The sequence below is a fragment of the Protopterus annectens genome, chromosome 7.part0 (genome assembly GCF_019279795.1).
Source record: "Protopterus annectens isolate FY-2018-M chromosome 7.part0, PAN1.0, whole genome shotgun sequence".
NCBI classification, from domain to species: Eukaryota; Metazoa; Chordata; order Ceratodontiformes; family Protopteridae; genus Protopterus; species Protopterus annectens.
Genome location: NC_056739.1, coordinates 1,740,531,639 through 1,740,554,589, shown reverse-complemented (window position 1 = coordinate 1,740,554,589; position 22,951 = coordinate 1,740,531,639). Strand labels below are relative to the sequence as shown.

The 22,951-nt window shown below is 35.1% G+C and overlaps 1 protein-coding gene across 1 annotated transcript in view; it reads left to right on the top strand.

Annotated features, from left to right (window-relative positions):
• The window catches only part of VPS33B (VPS33B late endosome and lysosome associated), a 2,132,768-nt gene that overhangs the window by 829,666 nt on the left and 1,280,151 nt on the right, over positions 1 to 22,951 (top strand). Inside the window, exon 11 of the mRNA XM_044078281.1 lies at positions 674 to 751. Coding sequence (XP_043934216.1) covers positions 674 to 751 — 78 coding nt within the window. The remainder of the gene's footprint in view (positions 1 to 673; positions 752 to 22,951) is intronic.

Genomic DNA, 22,951 nt, shown 5'->3' with positions numbered 1-22,951 from the left:
ACTTCAGTATAAGGTATTGACTAATGCAGTTGTTAGTACATCTGTGATTCAGTACAGTAATGCATTATATTGCCAGTGAGAGCAATTTCTTGAGATTAACAAACTTGTGATTGAATTACACAAGTTTATGACACAGATGCATGCCTTACAGGCATCTTATGGCAGTATCACATGTGGTTGTTTAAAGCACATGTATAATGCAAGATTTAAATCATAAATTCCATTCAGTTTGTATTTATGTTAAGAAGACTGCATTGTCACACAAGTGCAGGACGCAGCTGTTGATTGTCAGGTTAGGAAATTAATTACAGCAGTCCACAGGTGACTTTTCTATGAGTTTTATCTAGGCAGTTAATTAGCAGTGAAATAGGCATCCGTTAGATGAATGGAAATCTCTGATCATATCACCTGAGCTACCTTAGATGCAAGAGTACATAAGAGCAGACTTAATTGAAAATATGTTCCCTGCCAGCCATCCAGAACTGGGCATCATAAGTGCAGACAGGTGACAGGTACTTAGTGAGTTTTGAGAGGGAAATATGTCCTTGAAAGGCAAAACATGCTACTGTTCTAGGTCTTACCACAGTGGTATATTAAGATATATAGGTGGTATTTGTTTAATGCCTGAATGCAAGTTCCTTTCTTTAATTTTTGTTTTTCTTCTTGTCAAAAGATGTCGACTTTGTGACCCCTCTGTGTTCCCAAGTTGTGTATGAAGGGCTTGTGGATGACATCTTCAGGATTAAATGCGGTGCGTAAGTTATGTCCATTACTGCAGCTTCCCACCATAAGTCATGGCTTGGTTATTGATTGCCTGAAATTTATTTACTCCATGATAAATGAAGACAATAATAATAGTATGGCTTTTGAGTTGTGTGCTCTGTCTTTAAACAATATGTTTCCTATGTTTGGTTTAATTTGGTATGGAGACACCAGTCCCCTAGTTATTAATAGCATGCTGTCTTTTATTAAACTGTTTTGTGCATAGTATGGTTGAAGATGCATTTCTCTGCTCCTGTGCAAGAATTATTCAACCCAGACAAGTTTAGTGTATATCATGGGCTTTTAATTTGATTTTATTAAGCAAGAAAACTTTTCAAAATAAATCAGAAAAAGTAACCATCCTCCTGGTGTGGAGGTTTACTGATCTACTCCCTAACATTTGGCTATTGCCTCCATCGGGGAGTGAATGGGATGGAGAGATGTTCTTCATGTTTCACTGTTGCAGTCATTACATTTGGGTTATCTGCTTGCAGGTAGCCCTCAGCCGGCTTGGACTCCTGCGTCGGATGCTGTCTCTTCTTCCATGCCGTCAGGTTTTCAGGGGTATAAAACATGCAGCCAACGCCATTACATCAGTCTTTCATGTACGACGCAGAAGCAGTTTGCAAGTGCCGACTCCTGAAATTTTCGTTTTCGAGTTTCATAACTGAAGTCTTCGAAAAAAGCTAAGTATCCTGTTGGGGATCCTTTTTCTTGCTCTCAACAGATGTCAGTAAAAGTTAACAATTGTCTTACCTGTGGAAAGCAAATACCTCAAAGATTTTCATTTGTACTGCATTCCTTGCTTAAGCCCAGACCACAATGTCTATCGCTGTCAGTTTTGTGCCTTATTCAACTCTCAAACTATTCATCGTCTGTCTATTTTCGCAGCAAATTATTTTGGTTCTCTGTTTAACTATCCAGAAATGGCTTCGGTAAACCATCCAACTGCCGATATTCTGAAAAAACGTAAGGATAAAGACAGAGAAAGACCACATAGGTCCAGAACTGCCAACGATGCTTCCATTAAGCTAGTCGCCAGTTCGCCGGTACTCAGTGAGGCACTTTCGCAGCCCCTGATACCCGCTAGTTCAGATTCACAGGCCTCTACTGAGACCCATTCGGAGTCAGGTATGCCGCGAGATGCTTCTTTGACTATGGAACCTGCGGATGTCTCTGCCTTGGCTGGGTCTGGAGCCATTGTGCAGGCACCAGCTTCTGAGGGTGTATTCAGGCCTACGGACTTGCATTTTAAACCAACACCATCTTCTTCATCCAGGCCTAAAACTCGACCCACACCTAGAAAACCGACGTCCAACCCGCATGGTCAGGCCCATATGCCTAAAAAACAGATGCTTGGAATGGCTGAAGACCTTATTACTTTAATTGGGGGAGGCCAGCCTTCCCCCTCTAAGAGACCTAGAACTGATTTTCCTTCTGATTCTTCTGATCAGGATTCTGAAATTTTTGTTTCTTCTGATTACCAGAATTTGCCCTTATCTACCTATGAGGATTCTGATGTAGAGGATTCCATTCCCTCTGCTTCCCCTCCAGAATATTTTTCTTTTGGTGAAACCTTGCACACTCTTAGGGAGCATTTCCACTGGGAAAGCCAGGATTACTCTGACTCTAAAAAGAGTTTTAGGGAATTCTTACTCCTCCCTCAACACAGGCCTTTAGCTATCCCTCCTGTTCTGGACATTGTAGATGATGCTTTCTTGGAATCTAGCCTGGCCCCAGACACTTTACCTCCAGCTCCCAGAAAACCTGACAGGTATTACAGAGTACCTGACTCTCTCAAGTTCCTCTTCAAGAATCCTACTGCGGATCCAGAGACCATTTCCAAAGGGCCAAAGGGCGTTAAGGCTACTGCTGTCAAAAACCCTACCCCCTCTAATAGAGATTCCAGAGCCTTGGACAGATGGGGTAAGATGGTATACACTTCTGCTACTTTGGCCATTAGGGCCTTAAATTGCCAGTTTCATGTGTTAAAGTATTAGCAGCATATTATGGGACTGCTTAAACAGAAAATGATGTTGATTCCTGACTGTGCTGAACATAAAGAATTACAGGATTAATGCATTCTGCTGAACAAGTTGGAAAACATACCTTGCAATGAGGTTTTGACTCTTTAGAAGCTTCTTGTAGGGCTGCTGTCACTGGGTCTTTACTTAGAAGGCATGCTTGTCTTAAGGAGCAAAACTTGCCAGATAATGTTAAAGCTAAATTACTGGATGCTCCCTTAAACCAAGACCGCCTGTTTGGCAACAAAGCAGAAGAAGTATTTAAAAAGATGGAGGAAAAAGCTAAATCTATGCAAAGTGTTAAAGATTTCCTGCAAATACAGCCTCCCAGATTTAGTTAACATTGGCCTTCTAAGAATTGGTCCTTTCCAGTCTCTTCCAGGCCTTCTCAGTCCAAACCCTGGAACAGCAGACCACCTAGGTTACAGTCCCAGGCTACACACAAGCCTAAGCAGTGGGGGGCTCCCACTTCCAAAGCTGGTAGTAAGACATCCCCCTGTGGAAAAATGTCACAATGACTTAACCTTAACCCTTCCAAGTCCTGCTCAACTGCCTGCTCCCTTAGGAGGAAAGCTCGCCCTGCATGCAAAAAACTGGGAACTCATTACCCAGGACAAATGGGTTTTAAATATAGTTTTCCAAGGATACAGATTCCACTTCCACACCTTACCAACCCCAAACTGTTGGCCAGACCTACCCCCAAATCAGTGGGCAGAGGCACAACAGCAGGTTTTCTCTCTTCTAAGTATCAGGGCTATTCAACCTGTCCCAGCAGAAGAAAGGAGACAAGGTTTTTACTCAAGACTTTTCCTGGTACCCAGAAAAGACAGGTCCTGGCATTCTGTCCTGAACGTCTCTATTCTGAACACCTTTTTTGGTAATCCCAAAATTCAAAATGCTAACACTTCAACAGCTGCTTCCTGTGCTAGGCAAAGATGCCTGGTTGGCAACCTTAGACTTAAAGGAAGCTTACCTTCACATTCCAGTAAGGGGATCTTGCAGGAAATACATACGCTTCAGAGCAGGCTCCATGCAGTATCAGTTCTCTGCACTTCCCTTTGGCTTATCTACTGAGCCCAGGGTATACACAAAGTGTCTACCACAAGCCATTGCATTTTGCAGGCAGAGGAATATTCAAATATACCCATACCTGGACGATTGTCTGATTCAGGCAGAAAGCCAGTATATGCTATTAAAACATCTGGCATTTGTAAAGAAAATTCTAACCTCGCTGGGGTACATCATAAACGAAAATAAATCTCATCTGGTACCCTGACAACAGGTTGTATTCCTGGGAGCAAGCATAAACACAAGTTCCCAGATGGCTTACCTCACGCCAGAGAAACAAGTTTATTTGACAGCCTACTTCAAACTACTGGCCACAAAGACCCAGCTATCTGCAAGGAACTTTTTGCAAGCCCTGGGGTTCATGGCCTCTTGCATGCTACTAATTCCATATGCAAGACTGCATATGAGGAAACTACAGTGGTATCTAAAAAGCCTATGGTGTCAACATTCTCAGGACCTGGAATCAATGATTCCTGTCATTCCTTGTGTAAAGACAGAGTTCCTTTGGTGGGCAGAGGCCTGCCACCTCAACAAGGGGCTCCCTTTCAATCTACCCCCTGCCACCCAAACCGTGACTACAGGCGGATCAGACTATGCATGGGGGGGCTCACTTGGCAGGGCAGTGCATTCAGGGCAAATGGAACCCAAGTCAGATGCACCTGCATATCAACCAAAAAGAAATAGCTGTACAGAATTTCCTGACAGCCTTCAAGGACCACATCCTTCCAGGACAATTATTGGTAAAGACAGACAATACCACTGTTATATGTGGTACATAAACAAGCAGGGGGAACCCACTCGTACCCTCTCTGCAGACTAGCCATGGCTCTGTGGAACACAGCCTTGAGCTACCAAGTGCACCTACAATCTCAGTTCCTGCCAGGCAAGCTAAATTCACTGGCAGACCTAAGCAGAAATCTCATGGGACCCACACGAATGGAAACTGGAACCAAACATATTCAACCTCTTGAGGAACAAATGGGGGACTCCAGAGATAGACCTGCTTGCCTCCCCCCCCAGAACTACCAGTTGGACAGATTCTGCACAAGGACTCCCCACAGTCAAGCTTGGAAAGTGGATGCTCTGTCCTTTACCTTGGAAAGTCTCTTGGTTTATGCCTTTCCCCCTCTGCCTCTCCTCTTGAAGGTTCTGCTAAAGATCAAGCAGGACAAACCAAGGACAATTCTTATTGCACCAGGCTGGCCTCGCCAGCACTGGTACCCTTTCTTGCGCAACATTATACTACTGGATCCATGGCACCTACCTCAGACACCTTCCAAGCTGTCCCAGCAGGCGGGCCAGATTCTGCACCCTCAGCTTCAGACCCTGAACCTTGCAGCCTGGCTAATTCCTTGATTTCTCCAATAGCATTCCTCAGTAAGCAGGTGCTAGAGATCATTCTGGAAGCAAGGAGACCTAGTACTAGAAAATCCTATGCTGAAAAGTGGAAAAGATACTGTTCCTGGAGCTAGACCCAGGGTATGGGCACTACGGTGCCCAGTTTACCTCATATTCTTCAGTACTTAACAGAATTGCTCCACAAGGGCCTATCCTTCTCGTCAATTAAAATTCATGCCTCTGCAATTTCAGTACATTATAATACTGAACCACCCCTCTTCTCTCACCCCCCTGCAATTCTTCAGAGGGGCTAAAAATGTAAGACCCCCCCCCCCCAGGCAAGCCCCTACTCCAGCCTGGGACCTTAACTTTGTATTGGAAAAGCTCACTCATCCTCCCTTTGAACCAGCTGCAACTGCAGAGTTGAAATTCCTTTCTTGGAAAACAGCTTTCCTTCTAGCCATCACTTCAGCAAGAAGAGTGTCTGAATTACAGGCCCTCATGGCAGTGGAGTCCTTCATTATCTTCCATTTAGACAGGGTTTCCCACAGGACCAATCCTTCCTTTATGCCCAAGGTGGTGTCTAGTGTGGCCCTAAATCAGTCCATTCATTTGCCTATCTCTTTTCCTAATCCACAAAACAAATGAGAACAAATTCTGCACTCTTTGGATGTGCACAGACAACTTAGATTTTATTTGGACAGGACTAAGCCTCTCAGAAAATCTGAACAGCTGCTAGTTGGCTTTGCTGCAGGGGCAGAGGCGAAGGCCATTTCAAAGCAAACCATTTCTAAATGGATAGCCCATTGCATTCATTTCTGCTATAAGCACCATAGAAAACCTACCCCACAGAGGATAAGATCACATTCCACCAGGGTTGCATCTACCTCTACAGCCTTTCTCAGAGGGGTACCTACCAGGGACATCCTAGAAGCTGCTACCTGGAACTCTGTTCATACCTTCACCAAGCATTACCACATGCCTGTTTTTTTCTAAATCCAGAGCTGGTTTTGCCACTGCAGTATTGCAGGGCTTAATAGCTGTTCCTAATGCTCTCTAACTTCCTCCTTCCTTCTTTAGCTTTGGGAATCTACTCAAATGTAACGACTGCAACCATGAAACACGAAAAATGTAGTACAGTTGTGTACACTTACCATAAATGTAGATGTTCAAGTGTATTCACTGTTGCAGTCCTGGTTACCCTCTTTCTAGCCCCCTGACTTCTCTTGGCACTACCTTTCCTTCTTTGGTGTATTTGAGCTTTCTGGTGTATTTGCTTTTTGTTGGAGGTGTAACATAACATATAATTGCTTCCCATTATGGGGGCATCTGACATCTGGGGCAAGGAAAAACTGATGTAATGGTGTCTGCTTCATGTTTTATACCCCTGACGACCTGGCATCATGGAAGAAGAGAAAGCATCCGACGCAGGAATCCAAGACTCTGGTATTCAGGCCGGCAGAGGGCTACCTGCAGGCAGATAACCCAAATGTAATGACTGCAACAGTGAATACACTTGAACATCTACATTTATGGCAAGTGTACACAACTGTACTTTCTTGCCCTAATGTAGGTATAGATCAGCCAATTGGGTGCAGGAAATGCAGCCATTGAGCTGATTCTGCTGACCTAAAAAAAAAAAAAAAAGAGAAAAAGTCAGAAAATGTGGACTACTGGCATTTGATTGCAGAAAAGGCATTGCCTACCATGACACTGAAGTATTCCCATAGTTTGAGACTCTACTGCCTACCCACTTCTTGTTCATATTTTTTAAGACGTTATAATATTTGATAAAGCCTCTGGGTAGTAGCCCACACCAATTATTAAGATGAGGGTTGAGAGGGTGGCCTAATGGTTAAGGTGTTTGCCTTACAAACTCAAGGTGCAGGGTTTGAGTCTCATAAGGGATACTTGGCTAGGCTTAAAATAGCTCACAAGGGCAGTTAGCTTAGTACTAACCTATGAACCTAGTAAGTGACTGATAAAGCAAGAATATGTTTAAAATAAGTGTTTTTCATAATCACAAAGGTTTTAATGCCAGGATGTGTGAATAGTAAACATTTTGATCTATGTGCAGAATCTTCCTTGAGAATACCTCCCTTTCCCATTTTCCAGTCTCACCCCAGTCCACATCATCCACATTAAATTGTTCAGTCATTTAGTTGAAATTCACTCTTTATGACTTCCGGGACTTGCAATCCAGACCTGTCTATTCACCACTGCTTCTTTAATTTATTCTTGTAAATTCGTATCCATGATGTTAAGAATATTGTCTCTCTATCTTAGCCTTTGCCACTTTTCCTTTGCCTTCAGTCTTTCCCATCAACAGTGCCTTCTGCAGTGAACTTCATCTTTTTTATATAGGCAATGTTTTCAGTTCTAGATCTGCTATTTCTTCTTTCAGTGAACAGTCTTGATTTATTTTCTTTAGTATTAACTGATTTGATCATCTTGCAGCCCACTGGATTCTTAAACACTTTCTTCAACACATTTCAAAATCATCAGTTTTCTGGTGCAAAACTTTACTTAGTCTATTTATCACAGCTATATGTTATTACTAGAGAAAACATTGTTTTGACTAAATGGAACTTTTTTGACACTTTATTGTCATTTTTCATTAATATCTTATCCAAATTTGCTATAGCTTTCCTCCCAAGAAGCAAGTTTCTTACTTTCATAGGTGTGGTCATCATCTCTAGAGATCTTTGAATCCAGGATATTAAAATATATCACTGCCTTAACTTATTTCTCATTTATTTGCGCTATATATATATATATATATATATATATATATATATATATATATATATATATAAAACTGGATGGCTTAATTTTAACTTTTTTTAATGCTGAGCAACAAAACATCTTTTTTGCTTTCTGCTTTCACGTTCATTAGAAGTTATTTTAGCTTCTTCTCACATTGAGCAGTCAGAGTGAGATCGTATGCATATCTGAGGTTGTTAAAATTTCATCTGTCAGTTTTGATTTCAGAATCTAATTGATCTAATCTAACATTTTTACATGATATATTCATTGCACAAATTAAATAAATAGGGATATATATATTGTATTCACCCGGGTTGTCCTCCTTTCCCAATCTTGAAACAATCAGTGTTCCATGTATGTCTGCTAGGGGTATACAAATAATTATGCAAACACTTCTAAGCAAAAATCCTAAACCTTCTGGACTTTGTTGAATACTTAGGAGCCATATATATGTCCTTCCATTCCTCCTTTGTAAATTGCTTTTTCAGTCTCTCTTTCCAATAATTTCTAACCTCCTCTGAATGATTGTTATGGCTATCATGCAGTTTTTTCTATGTCTTACTCATTGTCATTTTTTTAACATCAGCTTCTTTTCTAGACTCAACTAAAAACTCTAGTAGAGCTGGTCTTTCATTTAGGTCTCCCCTATCCCTTTCTCTTTGTTTATGTTCTGGTTTCAATCCCTGGATGAGATGGCAATCTCTAACCTGCAGTGCAAACTTCTGCTTGGCCCCATCTCACTCTATTATATTTCCTTCTCTGATATTTGTTCCCAGTATCTTGGTTCCTTTGCCAGTTTTCTCTAGTAAACTCCAGCCCCATCTTGCCTGTTTTCTGTACCCCTAATTGCAGTCATTCCTATTATCAAAATCTCCTTTCTCCATTACCATGTTGATTTAGCTTGCTGAAAACTTTCTGCAACTTTATGAACATAATACTCTTTATAGTTATTATTCTCCTTAGGGATCTGCATCCAAAATCCTGCACTCATTTTATTTTTGGAACTCCCTCCTACTTCATCATCAACCCTTTCCACTTTGATCTATAACCCTTCCTTGCATTATATATATGAGCCTTATCTTTGTAGTTCTAAAATAATCAGTACAAATTGTATAATCTTAAGCCACCTTGTTCTGTGGAAAGGTTCAACTTATTCCACTTACCCCTCATCTTCTTGCCATCCCAAGTAAATTCCTTCAACTCTTTATTAATTATTGTCTGCAACTTCTCCTCTGGTTGATAAAATTATGCCTGACCTGTATGTAAAACTAAAGGGTCTAAAAACTTTTTCACTGGTTGTATCACATTATCCATATCCATAAACAAAAGTTTCCAATTTCTCAGTTTTTGTATTTTCTTTTGTTTGCCTCTTCTAACATATCCTTAGCTGCCGTGACCGAATCCTTTTTAATCCATACACCTAACAATCATATCATCCATACACCTAACAATCATATCATGTCCCCATAAATATTGGTATTGCTGACATTGTTCATATGTGGGTATAGCTTTTGCTTTATCTTCATTAGTTTTGTATCCTTAAAACACTTGAAACTGTCTGAAAATGTTCCACAACACAGAAATTTCCCTTTCTGGATTTATCTTGTACAAAGTAATAATATCCGCAAATAATGTCAACTTTTCTTGACTACATTACCAGTTATATCCTTGAATTTCTGAGTTCCTTATTTTCTTTGCCAATGGCTCTTAATATAAAGCAAACAGCAAAAGGAAAAGAGAACTTTCCTGCCTGGTTCCTCTTTTCAAGTACAGCTTATCAGAGAGGAACCACCTTGCAAATGCTTCCATTGCCCTACTCATAAAATCCCAGATTACTGTATCAAATGTTTTCTCTGCATCAAGACCCACCAACAACAGCTGTATTTTCTTTCATTATGTTTCCTTCTGGATCATTAGCATTATATTGTCAAATGTTTGCCTCCTTTCCACAAAACCACACTGATCCATATCAATTATCCAGCAGTTATGGACAGTTTGATCTGTGGTGCCTTTATCTGTACTAAAACCAGACAATAATTCTGGCAGTTTTTGGTCTGTATTTTCCTAGAGGTTTGCTGGTAGGATCTCAAGCATTTTGTTAGCATGTGAAACAAGTGCAAGTATGTGATAATTTGAGTGCTTTTCAACATTGCCATTTTTGGTACTGGAATATAAATCAATCTTTTTCCAGTCTGTAGGCCACTGCTGTGTTTTCCAAAGTTAAGTAATTCAGGTGAAATGCTACAACTCTCTGCAACCCTATTATTAGCAAGGCTTTTAATGGCCCATTTGACTTTAGTCCTCTAGATGAGTAGCTGTGGATCAGAGAACAAACTGTCATATTTATCAGTTCTGTAACAGTCCTTCTTATATAGTTTTCTATATATCTGACACCTTTTTTAATGTCTGTTGTTTCTTTTAGGTCTGTCATACCTTTATTTTTTTATATCCATCTCTCATTGGTAGTTTCTCCTTAACATTGTCGAGGCTTCTTGAAGAAATGTTATCTTTCCCATTTGTTATCGTGTTCCAATTCTTTGCACTGCTCACTGCTGGTCTTTGAAACTCAGCTTTTTTATTTTAAACATATTTTTGTCTCCATTGCCTTTTGCTGTCATCCTGTCCTTTGCCTCATCTAAAGCCGCCATTGACAATCATTTTCCATCTTAACGTTCTTTCTGATTGGAGTATTTTTGTTGCCACCTCCTGGACAATATCACACATTTCTTTCTGTTATTCTGCTTATCTGTTCATCAGATTTGATTTCTTAAATTTGTTCTTCACCTCTACTATCTCTTCATATATGATATTGCTGAGCTTATATTTGGTTGGCTTAGTGGCCTCTCCTGATTAATTTGATTCTAAAAGTGATATAGTCAACTCCTGGTCCTGCTGTCTGTATAGCAATATTTTGTCTCTTACATGAGCGTATATAGCCATGGTGGTAGTCATGTATAAAGCCATATTTTACATTGTTAAAAGGAAATGTTTGTTATGACCAATGAATTATCCTGGCAAAGTTCTACTACTCTATATCCCATCTTGTTTTGCACATCATAGCCAAATCTCTGTGTGCTGTTTGCTGGATGTGTCATCTACCTGAGTCGGTAGCTCAGGTGGGTGTAAAAGATCCTACAGCATTTATTAAAGAGTAAAAGAATTTAATTATACATGTACAACAAGTAGTATTTACACACACAATACATTATTCATCAGAAAGAAACATTCTAAAAAAGAAAAAAAATGTATTTAAATTATACAAAGAAAGGAAAACATGATACATAAGACATATACTCCCTGTGCTATAATAGTAATCATTTCCCCATTCTTTGAGCCACAGCCATCTGTTTAATTTGTTCATGGTTAATGTACAATCACAAATGTTGTTGTATAACAATTCTTAGGTTCTTAGACACTTACTAGACTATTGATCATTGAGAATCATTAGAAGTTTAGCCCTGCATTCACATGAAGGTTTTAGCCATTGTAATTTAATTATTCACATCTAGTCAACCAAAGAGCCTACATATCACCTATAAAATCTCAGCATACTGATCTCTGTGTTATTGTTATAATACTGTCATCTCCATATATTATCATACTGAGTATGATCGAAAAAAAGTTAAATGTTTTATATATTAGTTACTTGATGCCACTACATTGTATTTCTGTCAAAGGTTATTAAAGCACAGTGTATTTCTTAAAATGCAGCATTATTTTTTAGTCTACATATGTTATCTGTTGTTGTCTTTCTGCTGTTAAAAAGCTGAATGTGATTACCTGATGATTCCCAATGTGCTACATAATAAAAACCACCCAGAATTTTCTCTAAATATGTATGATATATCTATTTTCATACTCTAATTTTATAATTAAATTAATAAATCACACAACTGTAAATTCATCTGAATATCTTATTAAACTAAACTCTCCCAATTGGCTATATATTTATTCCGAAACATTTTTCCAACAGAGTCTGTGTCTTTCTTCTTTACCTTTACTGACATTCAGTGCAGGTTTAAAGAGGCAAGCTAAAGTAATTAATGGCAGTCTGCCGTCTGATTATTTCTTTCTTTATTTATTACTGTAGACTGCATCACTCTTAACTGGGTGCAACATATTTCCCCATATGCACTCAGAAACAATGTTAGTAAAACATTTTCTTTATCTGTTGGAAAATAAAAAAAATACTATATCCTGACTTACTAAGTATCACAGAATACAACATATATATATATATATATATATATATATATATATATATGGATCTAGGACTATTGAACGAAAGTTCAATAGTCTGAATCCACAATCACCGAACACACTTTAACGAAAGTGCTTTCGTTAAAGTGTGTTTTAAAAAAAAAACATTACTTTTACGTTTTTAAAGGGGGGCAAGCCCCCCTGCACCCCCCACGTGGGGGGCTGTGACCCCCATACCTCCTACTTAAATATTCTCACTCCAAGGTCGCACTACAGTGGGGATAAGGGAATTATCCCTTATCCCCACTGTAGTGTGATCTCCGCATCAGGCATGCTTACACGAAAGTGCCTTTCAAGTATGCATGGCCGAATCTGTTTTGGTTATGTTGCCGTTCGGTGATCCATACGGATATATATACATACATACACTAGCCTATTTGCATATTTGCAAAATGTATTTTATATGATTCCATATTTGTATGATTTTCTTAATTTTATTTACAAGGTCATACCATTGTCTTAAGTAGGTTATCTTGATCCCAAAGTAAAATTTTTGTTTTAATCTGTGAAAAGTTATATGTTGAACAGGTGGAGATGTACCATACTCTTTACATTTTTGACTATTGAAGAATCGCCCTGCGTACAGTAGTCATCCTTCCAGTACTTTAAAAACATTGATTAACTCAATTTGTTGTACAGTGACAATATTCAAATCACTGGCATAAGATAAAAACAGTGACACTTTAATATTTGGTAAAATTTCCACTTTGCAGATAGGCATTGATTAATGAAATTTTCAATAACTGGACAAAACTTCAACTTCCATTCCTAGCTAAAATAGCCACAATCGAAATGAATCTTCTACCCAGATTTCTGTATATATTCAATGCCTCCAATACCATTATCAACCTAAAACTCTTCAAAACCATTCACTCCACAATTTCCAAATTTATTTGGGTCCCCAAGTCAGTCAGAATCGGTTATAATAAATTAACTTATCATAAAGACTATGGAGGGTTAGGGCTGCCAGACTTTAAACTCTACTATGATATCATAAACTGTAATAGACTAATAACAGTAGCCGACCACACCCCTTCACCACAACAATGGTCTACAAACTGGGTCAGACTATTACACAACTATATCAAAACACTATCTGTAAACCCCAGAGCCCTCCCTTTCCGTTGCAACGAAAATTTGAAAAATCTTAAAGTACATCATTAAACATAAAATCACTATCATGCAAAGGATGTTCAAATCATTAAACCTATATTATGCATTCACATCCCTACAACCTATCCACCTTAACCCAATCTCAAAATGAATAACAACATGATTAACCTAAACAGTTATTCCCTCCTCAAGAAACTAACCATCTCTGATATATTTCCCTTCAAGAATAATGCTGTCAGTGAAATGAGAACACAATTAAAGCTCCCTAAAAGCTATACATCATAGACAATCATGATAACAATGCAAACAACATTCAGACCTGTAAAACCATATGGAACCTCCTATCCTCAAACAAAAAATGCTATCTAACTCTTACAAACTTATTATATCAATCAAAATGCAAAAAGAAGTAATTTATTCTAGTTACTAGAAGGAACTCAATCCTTCAATCACAAACAAATAACTCAAGCGATCCAGCTTACCTCCAAACTTATTCTCCTTAAAAATCTTATATATGCAAAGATCGTGATATTTCTTAACGCCTATCTCATTCCAGTCATTATAAATAAAATGTACCCAACCACCTCTCCATTCTGTTCTTATGGTGATAATCACAAGGCTGATCTACTCCACATCGTTTGGAGCTGCAAGTGCACCTACAAGCTATGGTGCTCACTTCAAGTCCAACTAGGAAAAATAGGATATGAAAAGTCCAACCTTAATTTGGAAACTAGCTCTCCTACATATCATCCCCACAGGCCTGACTAAACTACAAACATGAATATTAATAACACTAGTTTCCTTACTGAAATACTACATTACACTACATTGGAAGGATAGCGTATCACTCACATGGGAGGGTTTCAAACAATTAGCTACCAAACACTTACTAGCTCACAAATATTTAACCTACACTTAGAAATCCCTCACTCACTTTGCAGAATTTTGGAAATCCTTTTTTGAACATATTCTAGCTTGAGGTTGGTATGTATAATCAATGATGGAATTTTGGCATATGTGTAAATAGTTCTTACTGTTTTGCATTTATGTTTTATTATTCAGCAATGTATTCTCTGGTCATATTACTACCTATTAATATTGTTACGCTTTACTGTATCTGCTTTCACCGAAAAAAAAAAGAAATAAGATTTTATACAAAAAAAAAAGAAATTTTCAATCACTGCATTCATACCTAAACTAAATAAAAGTCCTTTTAAAGAGCATCATTGTTAAACAACTCTACCGATTTGAATAGTTTCCCCTATATATCCATTTACTAGAACTCTCTTCCAAGCATTTCTATAAATGTCCTCCAAAATTCTTTGAAAATTACTATTAATGCCATATCTCCATAAAGTATGCCATAATCCATTACATACTACTGAGTCAAAGGCTTTATGTCCATCACAAGCAACCAATAATGGTTCAACATTGTGGTCCGAAATACTATCACATATATTTCTTAAAAAGCTATATCTCTCTAGTAGGTTTGTTTTCAAGGTCTAAGATGATATCATAAAAAAATTTATATGTCCCTTTACTTAATCTCTCTTGTAGGATTTTACAACAAAGTTTATAATCTATATTGTTTAGTGTTAAAGGTCTGCGATTATGAATGTCTTCTTGTACAGCCTTTTTGTATATTAACTTTATAACTGCTTCACAAGTATCTATATCTTGTATACTTTTGACTAATCATTCATTTAAGATATGTAAAAACATCTTTTTTGAGAATCAGGTATGCATTTATAGAGCTTTTTAAAGAAATGCCATCAGAACTTGGTGAGGAATTACCAGCAACCTTATTTAATCATTAATAATTCAGACATTCTGTCCTAGTTCAAAAGGACTGCTTTATGATTTGAAATATTCCAGTCCAATGTAAAAGACTGTATAAGAAGAAAAGAAATAGAATACAAAAAATAATCAATTTCCATACATAGTGATCTTTTTTTTTACTCCGTGTTTTTTTATTAATCTTTCAAATAATTCTATTGTATAATAATCTTAATACATTTTCTGATAAGTAAAACAGTATGATTAACTATATACAATATTTACAGTTGGCCTGAAATTAAATTATTATATTGATCAGTCTAGTCAGAGTAACATCATATTAATGAGAGATCATTTGTTCCTTTTTCTTTTACTCTCATTAAGAGTTTGAATTCAAGTTTAGTGTCTCAATAAGTGATAGTATTTTTTCCCATGGATTCTTGTTCCTTCGTCTTGGTGCTAATCTTAGTTCTTTTACTCTGGTTTCCAGTAATGCAGTTTCCTTCGATATTAGCAGAAATTCTTTAAATGATGGTTCCAGATTTGATTTCCATTTTCTGGTATTACATTTTCTAGCATTTGCTAGAATGTTCCATAGTAGGTAGAGATTGCTATTATTTAAATCTAAATTCTCATTAACATTCAACAAAATTAGAGATTTACTTACTACAAATGTATCTGAGAATATGGCTTGCATGAAATTGCTGACATCTTCCCAACATTTTTTTAACTTTAATACAGTCATGAAATACATGTATCCAATCTGCTTTACAACTCTGCAAGCATCTCCAACATGTAACATTATTAGTATTATTACATTTTTTTAATCTATTTGGCATAAAAAAAGATCTGTGCAAAAATTTCCATGTGTAAATTCTCCAAAATTGTATGTTGGATGTCAGTTTAATAGAATTTAGTATTTTGGTTTTGTTTTCCAGGGATACATTTATTGAATGACCTTTTGTTATATGATTCCAAAATTTTTGATTAATTTTAACTTTATAATTTATTAAAATTTTATATAATTTTGATGTAAAATTTTTCCCAGTTTTGATTATTGTGTACTATTTCATATAAATGAGTTATAAGTGTAGGTTTATCTCTGAAAGAAGAATTGTTAATTATTCTGCATAGATCTTGTGAGTATGATAATATGCTTTGTAATACCCAGTCTGATGTAGAGAGATTATAAGTTTTTATTATAAGTTGACTATCCAAAACCTTATGTTCATTAATGCATTGTTGCCAGCAAATTAATTGTTTCTTTTCCCAAGTAATGAAAACCATCTTATTCATTTTGTTTGGAAAATTTCTTGTTACATTGAAAGGATATAAAAGTTCTAGCCATAACTTTATATCTGTATTAGAAGTTACAAATCTTCTAAATGAATTATACATATCATTTAAGTATTTTAGATTATTAGGTTTTGTTAGATTATATTGAAGGCTAGTGCATAAGATATGCCATGGGTGATTGTCTATCATTAAATTCTTTAAAATGGTATTTTCATTTGAATAAATAACTGTGTGGAGAGATTTCCAGTTAGAAGAATAGCACGGATCTATCCAATTTGTAATTATTTAAAAAATGGAGGCTCTAATGTAAGTTTCAATATCCGGGAAATTGATTCCACCTAGTTTCCATGGTCTAATGTAGTGTATATAAGCTATTCGGTTTTTATTAGGATGCCAAAGAAATCTTAATAATAATGTATTTATTTCTTTTAAAAATATTTGGTATTACTGGAATAGCTTGTGCTATATATGGGATTTTTGGAAGTAATATTTTTATTACTTGCAATCTATCTTCATATGTTATATATATTTTGTTCCATTTTATTATATTTGACTTTATTGTGTCTATGATTTCCCTGTAATTTATATTTAAAAATTTTTGTAATGTTGTACTTAATGTTATACCTAGATAGTGAGAGATTGTTTACCAATTATATGATTATCATTTATTTGAAAATCATTTTTTGTATTCAATATCATAAAATTTGATTTCGTTTTGTTAAAATGTAATCCTGAAATTTAATAGAATTTATCAACTTGTATTTCTAATTCTTTTAATGAATTTTTATAAATAGGTGTGGTAAGAAGTATATCATCTGCAAATAACATTATTTTTGAATTATATTGATTATATAAATTTATACTGTCTATTTTGGGATTTTGTATTGAGATGGCAAATATTTCAATGGCTAATGCAAATAATATGGGGGACATGGGACAACCTTGTTTTGTGCCTTTTGTCAATATTGATTCAGAGGTGAAAGGTCCTAATTTTACATGCTAAATTGTTTTTCTATATGTTCTTTATTAATGAAATAAAGGAGCTAGGAAACTCATAATATTCTAATATTTTGAACAAGAAATCCCAGTTTAAGGAGTCAAAGGCTTTCTCTATATTCAATGCAACTATTAAGGCCTCTTGTTTTTCTCTATTTAAATAGTTAATAATAGTTAGTATTCTTTGTATATTGTCATAGGTGCCCCTATTATGTATAACTCCTGTTTTATCTTCATTTATAATTTTTATAATAGATTTTTTGATTCTATTGACTAGAATAGCCATAAAGATTTTATAATCATTGTTTAGTAATGAAATTGGTCTATAGGAACTGCGTTTTGATGCATCTTTATTTTCTTTTATTATAGGAGTAATTAATGAGTATCTCCAAGATGGTGGAATGGTGTTGTGTGTTTATGTTTCTATTAAGGTTTTTTGGAAGAAAGAGATTATAGATGATGGAAAGATTTTGTATATTTCAGCTATAATACCATCCATTCCTGGAGCTTTATTATTTTTGCTTTCTTTGATTTTCTCTAAAATTTCTTTAAGAGTAATTTGCTTTTGAAGTTCTAATTTTAAATTTTCTGGGATTGTTTTAATCAATTCGGGTTTCAAATCTAAATTAAAGATTTTTGTTTGAGTTCCTTCCATCTTATAATGTTCTGTAAAATGGTATTTAAAAGCATCCAATATATCATTTATATCTGACACTTTCTTGTTCTTCCTTCCTTCATGTATAATAGTAATGTTATTTCTTTTAGATTGTACTTTAACTCTTATCGCCAAGTTATGCATATGTTTAGGAGAAACAGCATATGAGTTTAATTTTAATCTTTCTAGTGCTAGATTAGTTTTATGTGTTAGAATTTCATTAAACTTTTCATGCAGATCGTTAATTTTCTTCTTATTAGTCAGTGCATTTGTTAAATTATTATTTATTTTTATGATTTAATTTTGTATGTTGAGTAATTCTGATTCCCATTCTTTTAGTTTGTTTGTACCATGTGATAATGTTACCATAAATATAGGCTTTTAGAGCATCCCATACCATAACTATGCTGATTTCATTAGTGAGATTAGTGTCTAGAAAGAATTTCAACTCTGTGAGTAGCCAAGGTTTAAATTCTTTTAGTTTTGTAATATATGCTGGAATTCTTGTCATTTGTATTCATTTTTTAAAATTTGTTTGAATATTAATAAGGATTGCTCTATGATCTGACAATGAACATGATATGATTGTAAAACTATCTTCGCATCAAGGTCTTGTGCAACAAAAAATTTATCTGTTCTTGTTTGGGTTGTAAATCTGTGATTTTGGTGCGAAAATAACAGTGAGTTACTTTCTCTAAATTTGAATGTGTCTATTAAATTGTGATTTTCAACCCATTATTTGAGTAGCTTTGCTATAGGAGTTATACGTAAATTTATTTTGTTGGTGGTCTCTGTATTATCAAGAATGCAGTTAAAGTCACCACCTAATATCAAACTACCTTTATATGTTTTACTAATAAAGTCTAGATGTTTCTTTGTCGTACGTTTTCCTATTCCTGGGAACCAATAACGATTTACTAATGTCCAGATTCTATTATTGAGTTTTATTATAACAAGTGTTATAAGCCTCTCTTTGTCTTCATAGCTATAAAGAATTTGGGGATTAATGATGTTTTTTCTCCATAGTATCCTAACTCCTCTAGTTTTGGTTTTATATGATGATTGTGCTATTGTTGTATACTCATTTGGATTCCATAAATGCTTTTCATCATCTTTAAAGTGAGTCTCTTGAAGAAATATTACTTGTGCTTTGTTTAATTTTAAATATTTTAGTAGGTTTGATCCTTTCTTTGGATTATTTAAACTATTTATGTTCAGTGAAAGTAGTGTTAAGTCCATGTTTGTTGTTGAGTTTCATGCTTGCTAATATTTATATTAATATTCGAGTACATTTTATAGTATTGTATTTGGAACAAAATTCTCCTTATTTCATGAATCATAAATAGATGGAATCTCTTTTGTAATACTTTTATATTGATGTTCATTTCAGGCCATAATAAAAAAGTGTAAAATAATTTAAGTAAAATTATTTTGATTAATATAATCTTTTCTTTCAACCTCCCCCCCATCACAAATGGAATGATATACATTCCTAATCTGATAGTCATAAAATATCTACCGGATTAACCCTCATGTTTGGTAGACAGATTTCCTCATGCTCCATTCTTGTATTCTTAGAGACCTTTGAAATTGTAAACTAGTATATGTAACTGCGGTAGCATTGTCGCCTCACAGTTAGACGTTGCCCGTTCGATTCTCAGTTAGAGCGTCTTCTGTGTGGCGAAATGCGTGAATTGTCGTTCCTTCATTGAAGGTTGTGCGTTAGGCCCGGCAAGCCAGCACGTAAAAATCTACTGCCAATCATTAGCGGATGGGAGTTCCGCTGTGGCGACCCCTTTCCGGGAAAAGCCGAAAGACACAAACAAACAAATATGTTGAATGATATTTATGGTTCTACATATTGTATACATAGTGAAACACATAAGTAATTGTAGGCTATATACATATATATAAATACATTCCTTATTATGAACATTTAATAACATATCAATCATATGGCTAAGTATATTCATCGCAAATAAGTTAAACCTGACATCCAATTGCTCTAATGTCATCTTCTTTTCCCCTTCTCTCACTCCCTTATGTATATGAACAATTTGCAAAGACACAAACATGTATTTTATATACTATTTTCATTCAACCATTCATAGTGACTGACTCATATCAACTATTGAATCATTTCTGAATCTGATGTGATTATAGATTTTCTATATATGTACATGACAGAACTATTAACATATTAATATATGCATCAAATGTTCACGTTAATCATCTAATAGTAGATGACAGATAAAATATTTTCCAAATGCATATTGATTGTAATGAAATCTATTTTACATAAATACATTAAGATTTTAAAAAAATCATTGAATGCTATATGCTTGTAAATTTCTCATGAATCAAGAAATTGTTTTACATACACAGTTGTGATATTGTTTTTTACTTAAAAAAAAAAAACATATAATTTTTGTTAGTGCAAACATATTGTAAGCTCTGCAAACTAATTATTCAAGATAATTTAATACTCATAGATTTACTTATTATATCCATTGTTTCTTTGACTATTTGGTTATATACTTAAAACCCTAGTTTATAATGCATAATTTTTAGTATTCTTTTGTCTTTTCATATAATCCATAAGTTTAATACATAGATTTTACTATATGTTAAAGAAATATTTTATAAACTTTTTATATAAGACCCATCTCGTTTATTCATTCAAATATAACAGTTTTAACTTTCTGTCAACAATAACTATCAAACCAACTATATTTTTATTTAGGATAAGCTTACTGATTAAAAAATATCAGACTCAGAATGTCCACTGAAGTACATTGTAGTATTTCCTTTGTTGTGCAGCTTAGCTATGGTGCAGTAAATGAGTTTCTATGCATGACAAAAAGTAAATTAAGTTTCTAAATAAAAGATATAATCATAACTAGAATCAGTTAAAAATGATATGTCTGTATTTGCACATGTGCACATTGTCAAATCTAGCCATGTAGATGATAAACATATTTGTGTATTGTCACTATTTTGTGCTAATTTCTGTGCTTATATACATATTTGTAGATTGACACATACAGACTCATACTTCCATGTTTGAGATTTGTAGAATAAATCACTTGACTACGTTTCTCTAATTCTTACAGAGTTATTATACAGTGTTTTCCTGAACTGTGTAGACTTATTTCTTCCTATTGTTTAGCCTTGTCTTATCATTACTTTTATTATAAAGTACTTTATATTTATTCCAACTAAATATTTTGAGTCTATCCAAGAGCTTTACAATATACAAGTCAATTCTCCTTTTGAAATACAATCTATTAAAGAGTTAAACAGCAATCTAAGAGAGATTTTCAGCATGTTTATGATTGGCAGCATTCTGCTGTTATACCTGTCACTAACTGTACATAATGTAGCCTACTTTTCTATGTCTGTGCTGTGGACAATTAAAATCGTATCTGTTGTCAGTTGTAAAATATCATGTCACTGCATTTTACAGATTAACTGTCCATCAGTATTTTAAAATTGCTGGAATTTGATGTTTAAATCCACTCAACTGATTAACCATATATCATTTGAACGTGCTATGCTAGGTGTACTGAAAGTCATAATGAGACAATACAGTGGTATAACAGCCCAATACACACTTTAGAACTTTGATGTATATATTTTAAATACTTGTGCCAAAAATGAATATGCATTACAGGAACAAATTGGCTAGCAGGCATTAACTGGTATTACATTACAGGATATCCCTGTCCAGTAAACAACAGTTAGAACTGGATTGCGTTTGGTCTTTAACATCTAATTATACATTGTGCTAGTCAACCAACTATTTCATGTAAGCACATGCTGGAAAGGTGATATCTTACAGAATTATCATTTATTTTGGAATTAGCAAATACCTCATACACTAAAAAAAAATCTGTTAATGGTTAGTCAACTGTCCTGCACTATTTTTTTAACAAAGACACACATGTACACACACACACACACACACACACACACACACACACACACACACACACACACACACACACACACACAGGCATGTAAATATTTTTAATTAAAATAATGTTAAAATCTGTCACAGGGTTTTTTATAAGCAATACAACAGCTACAGTCAAGAAGATGCAAATATAGCTTTGAAATCAGAAGCTTTTGGAAGATAAAATAAATTCTGGACATAAAATTCGAAACATTTTCCTGACCATTTCCTGAATGTTTTGAACATTAATAATCAACGTGTTATCAGGACTATATTAGAGGGTGTTTGTCACTTTAAGACTAACAGGAAGTGTACAGCTGTATTGACGTGAAAACTCTTGGTATCTTGACTAACAGTTTATACACTGAATCCCTGCCACTCACCACTCTGTAAAATTAACTGTTCTTATTTATATTTCTATTTTAGTGATTTAGTTTGCGTACTAGTATAGTGGTCTTTTTTCACATTTAATTTTATAATTGTTGTAGCCCGATAAAGCTGAATGTGTTCATACTATTTTTCTCCTTTTTCTTACTCTCTCCCTAGTAAGACTATACTGTATTCTGTCCTCTTTCTCTCTCTTTTACATCATCGTATCCTTGTAGAGCATGAGTGTAAGCTATTAGTGTTACTGTGGTGTTGAATGATTACAAGGAACCTATTCATGTGTTCGCAAGTGTGTTTGACTGTGAAATGAGCTTGCGGCTTCTTGTAAATAGCTGTTATTTAATCTTATCCTCGTCAGACAGTTTGTGTGAAGAAAAAAAAAAGAGAGATGATGCTTTTAAACAGTAACAATGAAGTATTCAACACCGATCAGTTATATAACTACTATATTTATATTTTTTACCGATACCCACTGCTTATTGCTTGATATCTTGTAGCCACATGAAACCCGATGGTTAAAAAAAACCCCCCCCCCTCTTCAAATTTTATATCAAA